Source organism: Amblyomma americanum, chromosome 1, assembly GCF_052857255.1.
Source record: "Amblyomma americanum isolate KBUSLIRL-KWMA chromosome 1, ASM5285725v1, whole genome shotgun sequence".
Taxonomy (NCBI): domain Eukaryota; kingdom Metazoa; phylum Arthropoda; class Arachnida; order Ixodida; family Ixodidae; genus Amblyomma; species Amblyomma americanum.
The window spans coordinates 92,891,297-92,903,530 of NC_135497.1; the positions used below are offsets into that span (position 1 = coordinate 92,891,297).

The following is a 12,234-nucleotide window of genomic DNA, read 5'->3' on the forward strand; positions in this document are numbered from 1 at the left end:
ACGGCACCTCTTTCTTCCTTTCTTCTCTCAGTCCCTCCTTTATCCCTTCCCTTACAGTTCAGATGTCCACCATATCTGAGACAGATCCTGTGCCATTTCCTTTCCCAAAGAACCAATTTTAAATTTTCTCTACTTAATTAAGTGGTATAATACCTCACCCTGCCCCTGGCTCCCAAACTTTCGTTACTTGCCTCCTGTGATTGAGTTTAACCTCTCCTCGGCAGCCAATCTGTTGTGGCGCTTGTCAAAGATAGCACCGACCTTTTTCAGTTAAAACTGAATTTGGCATACTATCGCTTTTTCTTTTCCAGTTGAAACCAAAAAATCCAACCCCATACTTACACCCTAAAAAGCTGAACAAATGGAAACAACTGTAAACAGAAAAACTGATTTGTCTTCATAATGCTGCCATGTTACAAAAAACAAACTCAATGCACTGTTTACTTCCACTTCCCAAACAAATACTCACCCTGAAATAAGCATAAGCTATGCATCACTTGCACAGTCGTTTTACTCAAAACAGTCATGTTTTTATCCATCTCATTATAACTAGCCAATTCATCTGAATATTTCTCAGATGTCCTTTCATAAACCAGGTTGTGCATGTGCAGTTTAAGTAAAAGCACCGAGTTTAAGTACTTTGTGCCATAACCTCCTAATGCCTTTTGATTGCAAACTGATTTCTCTGCACAGTACTGAACAAGTACTCTTTTAAATCAGAGCCAAAGCCTGCTTCTAAACAAAACCATAATTTGCTTTCAGAGCAGTCTACAAGCACCTTACACGAAATTATAAAACCAACCATGCCCACATAAAAGACTAAAAAAAAATGAGCAGAAATTAGATTCACAAAAGCACCGAAATCATCAGCTGTCTACGAGTACACATGTCCAAGAAACTGAAATGTGGCGAGTTTCAACGCGCGCAGGGCTCAAACGGAGAAGTCGGCACTGCAAGCCGAGTTTCGTAGACAACGAGCACGTTAAAGAGAAAAGCGCTCGCAACAGCACACAGCAGCGAGTAGCCATAAGCTCCAAACAACAGCTAGACTTTTTAATCGGTGCTCGGTGCTCGAATATGACGCATATCGATGAGCCTAAGCGCGTGCGAGTGCAAAAGGGGACTGCGAAAATCCCGTATATAGCGAAACTAAAGTGAGCAGGTAAGCGCAACGATCGCCGGCGTGAACGAGCATCAGTAAACACATTTTCTTGGCCAGTATAATTCGTAGACTGTGACGCAATCTGCGTATCCACATTGTACACATTACAGCAGCACAGGAATCGCGGCTCATCCATAGCACTCCAACTAAGTTCAAAGCACTGACGCTGCTTTAGCAAGAAACACAGCTTGATCGAAAATAGGGCCAGAATATCGCAACAACGCACCTTTACCTTTCGGACATATCAGCTCACTTCAGCAAGTCCCACAAAAGATGCCAGGTTGTCGCGAACGAAACGATGCGATAACGACCAGCGCTCATCGATTCACTGGCCGCCAAAAAACAGCCTTCAATATCAGCACGAATTTCGGAAACGTGCAACTAGTCAGGAGTACTCCTTGATGTCAGTACTATGCGCACGAATGAAAGCTAGCACCAATAACAAATAAATACAGCACCTTACTCTCACCGAAGACTCATTGCTCTCTCGCCATGCTACCGTTCGTGCGCCAATTGCGCCATGCTGCCAATCTAGGACAACGTTGCCTACAGTCTGCCTGAATCACGCCGCAGTTGACGAATAGCAGCACACTGAGGCGCTATTTAGCTATGTCTGAAATTTGGTTCGAACTTCGCTCAGGTATGGCTCAGATGATCGGCTGATCGGGCTCGCATAGCAGCAGACTGCACCTAAGTTACTTTACGCACAGAAATGGAACGAGCGAAGTCAGTGAAGTCACTTTTGATGTAGCGATCATGTTGTCCATTGCCTTATGCCCGCTGTACCAGCTCACCCTCATTTATGTACATACTACCGGATTATATATTTCGGCGTGTAGGAGGTTATTAAAGTGCTACGAGCTTCGTGCGACGTATACATTGCGCACAAATGTTAAATGCCATGTCTACAGGGCCATAAATACTAATTTTAGTTTAGCGTTTTCTTTTTTAAAATGGTGCGTTCGCCATTAAAATACATGGCTAACCACGCGGTATTCGCTTACGACCATTAAATAACTTCTAACTGAATTCCCTTCATAATTTTTTCGGTTTCGGTGTCATCAACCGAACAATGACAATGACGTATAGTTCGTGTTTAGGTCACGTGAGGCACGAAAAAAACAAATATAATCGACGATACGTAGCTTAATTTACTACAACACGTAGGCCAGCCTGCTTCAAGTGCTGGAATGGCAATAAACGGCATATATGTCATTTTTTGTGTCAATGTGTCATTTTTTTCACGCCTCACATGACCTTAACACCATTATGCACGTAACAACCATCGTTCGGCTGATGAAACCGAAACCGAAACAGTATCAAACAGATATTCAATTATAAATTACTTAGTGGTCGTAGGCGAATACCACGGGGAGATCCATGTTTAGCAACACCCAACGCATCATTTGAAAGAAAACACGCAAGAAAACATTCGTGTTTATACTCCTCAACATCTCCATGGTTTTTCGAAGTTCCCATTCTAACAGTTCTTGTACGGTAAATTTTCTTCTTTGCCCATGGAGGAAGGAAAGAACTCAGGAGAGGCGGTTACGTCAGTTTTTGAAGCCGGCTCCCCCCTGCTCCCCCCCCCCCCCCCCAACTTGGTCGCCGTCTCGGTGCACTTGCGCATGCATAGCAGGCATTGTAGTAGACGCCGCCGCTGCGCCCAGCATTACTATTGACTGCGCGGTCGGCCAAAGACTCCCAGTAGTCCTTGCGAAAGTGCGTGGCTTATAATTGTATATAATTGGTTTTGGGGGAAAGGAAATGGCGCAGTATCTGTCTCATATATCGTTGGACACCTGAACCGCGCCGTAAGGGAAGGGATAAAGGAGGGAGTGAAAGAAGAATGGGAGAGAGAAGTGCTATAGTGGAGGGCTCCGGAATAATTTCGACCACCTGGGTATCTTTAACGTGCACTAACATCGCACAGCACACGGGCGCCTTAGCGCGTTTCCTCCATAAAAACACAGCCGCCGCGGTCGGGTTCGAACCCGGGAACTCCGGATCAGTAGTCGAGCGCCCTAAACACTAAGCCACCGCGGAGGGTAAAGTGCGTGGCTTCCGGCACACTTTTTGGCGTGTAGCGAGGGCCTCTTCTGAGTTTTCCTCCCTCCATGTCTTTGCCCCAATAAATTTTGTAAACTGACGCCGCCGTGTGCCACTCTCCGTTTAAATAAATTTTAAAGCTGGCCATTTTCAAGTACTAGACTCCGTTTCATACATCAGGTGCAACGCTGTCAAAGCTAGCGTACTTGTTTGTGCTGCCTGCATCCGTGACCATAAAGTAGTGCGTTCCTTATGAGCGAAACAAAGTGAATCCTTCGTCTACAGGCTTACTACTTGACACATTTGTCATGAACTTGATCAAATGGACTCTTACTGCTGACATCACGCTGTACCTTTCTCGTGCCTTAGATCACTCGGCCACGGAACAAGCGCAGAGTAACACGCCTCCATTTTTTAAAAATTTCCCGTCCGGACTACTACCGTACCTTTCACAGCGTTGCACTTGATGTATGAGACAGAGTATTATAAGTTGAGGAGGCTTCTGTCAAGCTTGCATTCTGTCATTTCAGAGATCTTACCGTGCATGAGTTTTGCCGAAAGCTCTTAGCCATTTTGATGTAAAAACTCCGTTAAGCGGATCATAATCTCCAGCCACACTGTTGTGTTTTGGTTTCCGTTCGTTGCATTTTCAAATGTTTTGCCGCAACTAAAAACTAAAAAGGCTTTTACCGCGCATGTACAGTTCATGTTAGCGACAGGTGCATGCGGCTGCTGCAAGCCGCAAGCGCACACTTGCCGCTTCGCTCACAAAGTTGTCGCATCGCGAAAGCAGATAGCGCCTGCGACGTTCACGTGCACTTACTTTCAAACCATTTTGTGCACAAGGCTCCTCGCTGCCTACCTTCCAAACAACTACACTCATCTATTGAAACAGTGTGCAACGACGGGCTCCAGAACACTTGACATATACAAAGAGTGGTGCGCTTTATTTCATAACCCAACCCTATATAAATGCATTTGCCACAGCAAACTAGTAAATCACAAAAAGGTCCATTTACCACTACAATAGACTGCATTGCAGTGAAGATATTATCGACAGGTCCACACTTTTGCCTATAGTTTCAACAACCTGCGACATGAAAGTGTCAAAGACCTTATCAATCGGGCCTCAAGTTTGCAGAAAAAGACCTACAGGCCTCAGCACAACAGCGCACTAAGGAAAGCAAGTTTTAGCAAGTACACCCAATCAAAAATGAAAAATTAAGTAAACAAGGTCACAGAAGTAACAAAAAGTTACAGGGAATTATTATTATCCAAGTGAATGCAAGGAAACAGTCAATGAAACAGAACAAGCCATACCCCTTTTTTTCCTTAGGCGGCCCCCACATGTGAAGAAAGAACAAGCCAAATAATATTTATAGCTCACCATTTGCCGCTGTTTCTTGACGTCTTGCTGTGTGTGTCATCCAACCTTTGGTGGACAGCACTTCTATTTTTCTTGCCAGCCATACATGTACCCTGAATGGCCTCTGTTTGGAAAGAATCACAGAGGAGCCGCAGCTGTTGTGTAAACATGACAGAAATATTTCTAACTATAACCAGCATACAATTTTCAACCAGTAGAGCTGTTTTGTGTTGCAAGTTTATTGCATAAAACTAAGTGCTTTCAATGCCGCTCCTTAAATATAACTTTGAGCACTAAAAAAATAGAAAGCTCATAATATAACTTTTCTTATCTCATGCCGGTATATTTATAAGCATTACAGCACTACATCAATGTGCACAAAAGCTACGTGTCAAACAGCTCTCAGGAGAAACAATGCTCCCAGAACAGACAAAAGATGAGCATTAGACACCATAACATGTCCCGCCTTTACCAAATGTAACCGATCCACGGGTTTTGCCTCTTAGCCATGTAGCAGGGCACTTCTGGCAGCCCTTAAGCTCTAAATCTGCGCGAGGTAAGGAGAACCCTGGTCCTCACCTTTTGGGACCTTTCGGCCCATAGGAATGCCGTAAGGGCTCTACATATGGCTGAGACAAACCCTGTTGCTTGGCCACTTTTAGCAAAGAGGGCACTTCCACCTACAAAGCAGTATGCGTGTGCTAAAAATTTTCCAGCTGAGCTGAGTACTGCAGTCACCTGTTCTGGCAGAGCACATTCACACTGCAACATTACATAAAACATGTGAACCTACGAGGCAGTTTCGGCAAATCAGACTAGGCTACACTCTAAAGCAGCCAGCTGATTGCAAAATGATTTGTAAATGGGACACCTTGATCTATTAGCCTGTGCAAATATGCACTAGTGAATCGCAAACAGTTTTGTACCGAAAAAATTTTCAAGAGATTTGAAGCCAGTGTGTGCAGTCAATTGTGTCAAAGTGCTACATGAAGTGTTTCACTTTGTTAGCATTTCCCCTCATCATAATTTGTAGTGATGCTAGCTCATGTACAAGCCAGAGGAGATAATGATTATGCAAATGCACTGGTGTATTCCACATTTTGTAACAAAACACAGATCTGCTATATACCTGTCAGCAACTTTTTTTAGTGCAGGTCCACCTAGAAAATCACAAATGTAACAATTTGTTGATGTCAAACAATCACATTAATTTTGTCAATGTTTCACAGGCCTTAAAAAGTTAAGGTTTCAAAGTTTGGACTGGAAGTTTTGTGGAAATATTTCACGCAATTTCTGAACTTCAGCGTGCAATTTTCGAACCTGTGATGTAGAATTCTTTAAATTAGGCACACATAGCAAAGAGCACAATATAAAAGGAGGAATTAAAATAGGAGTTTTCTACACAGACAACTCACTTGTGAAAGTGTATGGGTCATTTTCTACACAAGAGCCTGCTTAACATCCAAGCTTCAGTGTACTAGTCCTTTAGTTTCTTTGAAATTTACCGTGTTACATTAAGAAAAAGTATCACAAACAAAAAACGTTTAGAGGCCAGCATATTTATACAAAAACAATATTAGGCATTCTTTCTTACAGGGGTAGCTACAGCCCTTTAAAATTTGGCAACACTGCATAGTATGTCCCCTTTTAAACAATCCAGCTCAACCGCAATACATCTCTCCTAATCCAAGTTTACTTCTTCACAACCCATGTCAAGAGAACCATAGTCTGTAGCAAGTCCGTGAGGGTACAGAATGCAAGCATTTTTACAGTCATCAAACAGAAATGGCATTTTCCCCAGGTGTACATGGTCAAGACCTGATTGTGCGAGAGACTGAAACTGGTTCAATGAAAATTCAACAGCCGAGCAAAGATGCAAGACTTCATTCACGCTTAACAGTCATTTTCATTAAAAGTTCAAAACTCAACAAATAAAACTGTAATGAATTTTTTAACAGCCATAAAATCTGATGACTGCCAATATGTGGGCACTACAGCATGCTACCATGCAGAAGGAAGAAGCAAGAATCTGAATGTTGACTGCTGAGCTTGGCCTTAAAGGGACACTGAGGACAACTTGATCCAATTTCTGTTCTTAGTAAAAATTGGTTATTTGGCTCTTTGTGACTATGTTGACACTTGTCTGACAGCAAAGGACCCATTTATTTCCATGAAAATTAGGTTTACAAATCTACAATCATTTTACCAGCACTCAATTAAAACTCATGAAGTTAATTAAAACGACTCTGAGATCATTAGCAGCAGTGATGGTAGTGTGGCCTAGACTAAGAGCACTGCAAAAAAAAAAAAATTGACACAGTGATACCTGCGTTTCATTTTACAGCGTTCACTGTTAATAGATCTCACCCTGGTTTGATGGCATAGGTTGTTTCAACAGAACCCCCCCCTCATCCCTGCCCCCCCAAGGGAAGCTTCCAAATGCTATACATAGCCCCAAAACCTACGTTAAATCAACCAGATGATAGCCGAGCTGTTGCAAACATCTCGACACAGACGGAGGCACTGGGCCACAGCCACTGCCGATGTCTATGCTAGAGATAGCCACAGAGCCTCATAAACAGTTCAGAGTAATGTTTCACCTAGTATGCTCAAGGGCAAGGCAAAGCTGCTTCAATCTCGAAATAAAGAGAGTTAGTGACTGTTTCATGGAATTCCACCCTTCCCCACTCCAGCTAACACTGAACATTCATGCTACGAACTTGTAGCTGTCCTATCAGTTTTTTTTTCCTTTTCTCGCTTATACAAGCTACGTTTTCAGTAAAACCAGCTTCTGTCAAAGAATACAGTAATCTATTGATACAGGCCAACCCCAATTTGTCACCAGTGTCCCTTTAACTCAGCACATTTTGTATTTTTTCCTGCCTCCACCCATTTATTAAACATAAAACAGCACCTTTGCAGCACATCCTAGTGTGTCACTTAAAGGTGCATCACTAGTCCGAATTGCACACAAACATTTCATAAAATTACTTGGATAAATAACAAAAACACAGCTGCTTTCTAATTAAATAGCCACAACTTCCAAGCACTTTTATTTAAATCTATAGCTCGAGAAATTCATCCAGAAAGCAGCTGCCATAGTAATATTGGATGCATGGGATACATATTACAAGACTTCCCCATTTACAATGTACTACAAAGCAGTCACCTATTTGCCTATTTCCCCTATGTCCCTTTGCTGGCATCAGAAACCACAGCAGCTTCACACATCAGAACTTCCATAACTTTTACACCATCAACATCTCATTTTTTTCACAAAACAATGTTACTGAAATGTAGTCTTGACATATTGCATTGCACACACTTACTGTAGTTTATTTTAGCAGCACCACACACTGCACATTCACAGACAACAAAGCACCAAATAATAATTTGTGTTTGATTAGTCACAGATACACAAAATGAAATTCCAATAATTTATTGCAAACTTAAATGACCAAACAGCCCATTTTTGGATTACATAAACCTTCAAACACACACACAAACAAAATTTCATGTAAATGCTTCACACAGCTCATTGCTTTAATCAGTTACATAAAACTTCCTTTCCCAGAAACTTAGCAAGACCACGCAAATATACTTCCTCTGTAATCTTATTCACAGTGTGATATAAATTATAATGGAAATTTATAGTGGATTTCCCAGCAAGCCTAAACACAATAAAAGATTCACCTGACCTTGAACACTTGCCATAAGATGTGGAAGCAAGAATAAATACTTTGCAAAGCATGCAACCCTGTAAACCAACAAAGAAATTTCAGACAACAAAGATTTCAAATACCCACTACATAATGGACTTACACTGCTCTCACACAGGCACTTTTGATCTCTACTGAGCCTAGTCCTCATTGAAGTTCCAAGCGCACTCAGAATACAATACTGCTACAAGTTCCAAGTAAACCCCGATTGAAGAGTTGGCCTGTAACATGCGAGGTGGTACTGCATACTGCATGCAACTGTAGTAGTGTAAGGTGCAGCAAGTGAATTTGTATGTAATCAAACAAAGTAAACCAAATCACATTTTACTGAAATGCCGCTGAATAACTTTTTTAATTACGTGTGGCCAAGCACCTTGGCCAGTTTTTGGTTTGGATCGGTCTGTGAGGTTTAATGTCCCAAAGCAACTAAGGCTACGAGGGACGTCGCAGCGAAGGACTCTGGATAATTTTGACCACCTGGGGTTCTTTAATGAGGACTGACATTGCACAGCACACATGCTTTAAGCATTTCACCTCCATAGAAATGCGACTGCCATGGATGGGATCGAACCTGCGTCTTTTGGGTCAGCAGCCGAGCACCATAACTGCTGAGGCAACGCGACGGCTTGCCCAGTTTTTGGTTTGCATCTAAATGTTTCCTGACCATGAAAGCAACAACTGTAGCTCCAGAGTATGGACCAAAAATCTCAATCACGCTAGAGGAACTACCTTGGCAGTGAGCATGATCTAGCTCAATTATAAACGGAACTGACCACACAGCAAAACCAGGCCTGTACAGAGTTCAATCCTAATCAACTCCATCAATCAAAAGAGCCCGTGTGACAGCAATATTATTTATGGCAATGTGTTCCTGCACAATTGTCCATACCAGCTGGACATGATCGCACATAGTTCAACCAGCAGCTACCTTTACACACAAGACCAAAGATGGGGAGTGAGAGTCCTCACCCCATTAAATTGCATATTACATCAAATAGCATAAGTGCTGCATATTCTAAATACATGGCACTATGCTAAAAAAAAAAAACTCTCATACAACAGGCAGAAACTACAGCAACAAATTTTTGGGCTATGCCACATATGTAGGAACCTTTATTTTTGTATTTATTAATATTTGCACATTAAGAAGTTTATGAAGAAAAACTACCAGGCTTCTCAGGTCCCCCTAGGATGAAGTGACAGCAACAGCAGTACTGTACTCAAAAGCCCGTGCCCCCAAAGTGCACCGTCTCCCCTACAGGTAGCACTTTTGTTTATTTATTTATTTACTTACAATACCCTTGACCTTTTTAGAAAAGGCATTGAAGATGGGAGTAGGTTAAACAAACAAAACAAATACATATCTGAAGTGTTTACAGGGGTATAAATAACAACAGTAACACGATGACAAATACAAAAATAAATACAGTGAGCAACAACACAATAATCCTGTCAATATACAATATTAGCTAAAGCGGTACGAAAGTCTGAGTTATCGTTGATGGAAACAATGTTTCTGGGAAGGTGGTTCCATTCCGTTGGTGTTCAAGGTAAGAATGACTGCAGGAAAGCCTGTGTGTTAGATCTATCGAGGCAGACTTTATGATGATGACCTAAGCGACGTGATATATAATGATGTTTAAGAACGAATTCGTTACTCAGGATAGGATGATGATACAGCTTATGAAACAGGACTAAGCGAGCTATTTTACGTCACTACGTTAAAGATGGAAGTTGAAGGTCGCACTTCATGGCTGTAATACTTTCAGTTCGGCTGTAATTCTAGTAAAAAAACGAACAAAGTTATTTTGAACAAGTACTATGGCAGTGATTAGTGTTCTGTAACTTGGATCCCATACAGATGATGCATATTCTAGTTTTGGGCGTACTAGAATCTTGTACAGAATAACTTTAATGAGGATGCAGCTGTTGAAAAGTTATGGCGTAGATAACCAAGCATGCGGTTAGCATTGTTAATTACATATTTGATGTGGGTTGTCCACGTGAGGTTAGATGAAATAAATATGCCTAGGTACTTATATGAATTTACTGATTCCAAAGGAATGTTATTCAAATAATATAAGTGCGGGGCATTAGTAATCTTGGTTACGCATAGATTTACATTTACTAATGTTAAGTTCCATTAGCCATAATTCACACCAGTTAGCAATCGCAGTGAGGTCGGAATGGAGGGAGTTAATATCATGAATTAGGTTCAAGCCGGTTTCTACTGAAAAAGCTATATTCCAAAAGTGCTTTTACCAGTGTAAACAGAGCACCACATATAAACTAGAAGAAGAAACCTTCCATCAGAGAGACCTCTTTAGGTAATTGCTGCCACCAATAAATCTCCTTTAACTCTCTTGAAACACCAATTTTCTTGAAAAATTATGTCTTTCATTTCAATGTGTATTTATAACCACAAACACTCTTCTACCATTTGCACAAAAAATTATGATTCTAGCTAGTGTCGTTCAAAAGCTAACAGGCTAAATAGTTACTTGCACCGTGCAAAATGAAACAAAAAGGAGAAAAAAAAACAATGAAAAAGGTGAGCTGCTATACGTGCAAAAAAGGAAAATGCTCAAGGAGAACATTCCTATAGGTATGGAGCATTTTAGCACTCTGGGACTTTGTTTTGTTGTACATATAGAAACATGGCTACAAAGAACTTGTGACCTTCATTTTTTTTTTTTTTCAAAATGCAATTTTCTCTGTTTCTGTGTTACGCCAACATGAGATAATGTTACACCCAGTGAAGATTTTTCTCTTGAAACTTGGCACACTCATTTACTACATACCAGAATGTGCAATGAGCTAGGATTATTGAGATCCATTAAAAATTTTTCAGAAGCAAATTTAGCACTTTTCAAAGGAAGATATCATGATTAAAAAATTATAAAATATTTTCCAACAATTTATACCCTTTGATGATATTACCATGGCATGCCTAACATTTCAAAACAGTAAAAGAAATTTTATGCCATCAAATAAACATTTTTCTTGAAAGAGTCCTTGTCCAAAGTCTTTCGCTCAGAATGAGCTTGAAAGGTACAGTAGACTCTCCCTATGGTGAACGTGACAGGCCCTAGTAAATCTGGAGAGCTTATCAAAAATCTTGCTCAACAAAAGTGCCGGAAATCTTAGAATGTGTATGGGCATGCAGGGACTGTTGGTAAACCATGAAAGAGACTAACAAAAATAATATGTTCGCAAGGTTTGCTGTTTCATTTTTCTTCTAAACCACAGGCCCTAGCCAGGTGTGGAGAGCATCTTTTCCCTGCAAGTCCATGCTTTACCTGCAACCGACTAAACTGAAGGAAATAATCCTTAAGCCCCGTTGGAAGAACTGCACATTTAGAATCCCACACTCAAATATGGGAACAAACACTGGAACAAACACTTTTTTGTGCCCGATGTTTGCTAAAAATTGCTCACAACTTGTTATGCACACAGTATGTGCACTATCACCTCCTTATGAAAACTGAAAAATGGTCCCTACCGTAAATATTTTCTATGCAAAAAAACTTGTCTTGCAATATATAACTGCAGGCCTGCATAAGGCAATGGGCAGAAAGGATATAAATATAACATGAATACATAATAAATACACCTGCATTCATTGCAGCTGTGACCAATTCAATGTGGCCAGTATATAATTCACGACAATCATCATTATTAGCAGCAAAATTATGGCCACCACAAGACAAAGGCCTCTCCCATCGATCTAATTAATTAGCCTTGTTCTGTGCCAGCCACACCAATGCTACCTAACCGAATTTCCTAAATCCCGCCTGAATCACTGCCATCTTCAGTCGCATTTTCCTTCTTTTAGAATCCACTGCGTTACACTAGAAGACATCTGTTTCTGAATAGCATGCCTTGCTCAAGTCCATTTTTTTCTTCATTGCCGCTGGAAGTCACTGACTTAAGTGTGT

The 12,234-nt window shown here is 41.0% G+C and overlaps 1 protein-coding gene across 2 annotated transcripts in view; it reads right to left on the bottom strand.

Annotated features, from left to right (window-relative positions):
• The window catches only part of LOC144113239 (pre-mRNA-splicing factor CWC22 homolog), a 65,372-nt gene that overhangs the window by 42,311 nt on the left and 10,827 nt on the right, over positions 1-12,234 (bottom strand). For both annotated transcript variants that reach the window (XM_077646214.1, XM_077646215.1), the window contains exon 4: positions 4,599-4,701. In XM_077646214.1, the coding sequence (XP_077502340.1) occupies positions 4,599-4,701 (103 nt within the window). The remainder of the gene's footprint in view (positions 1-4,598; positions 4,702-12,234) is intronic.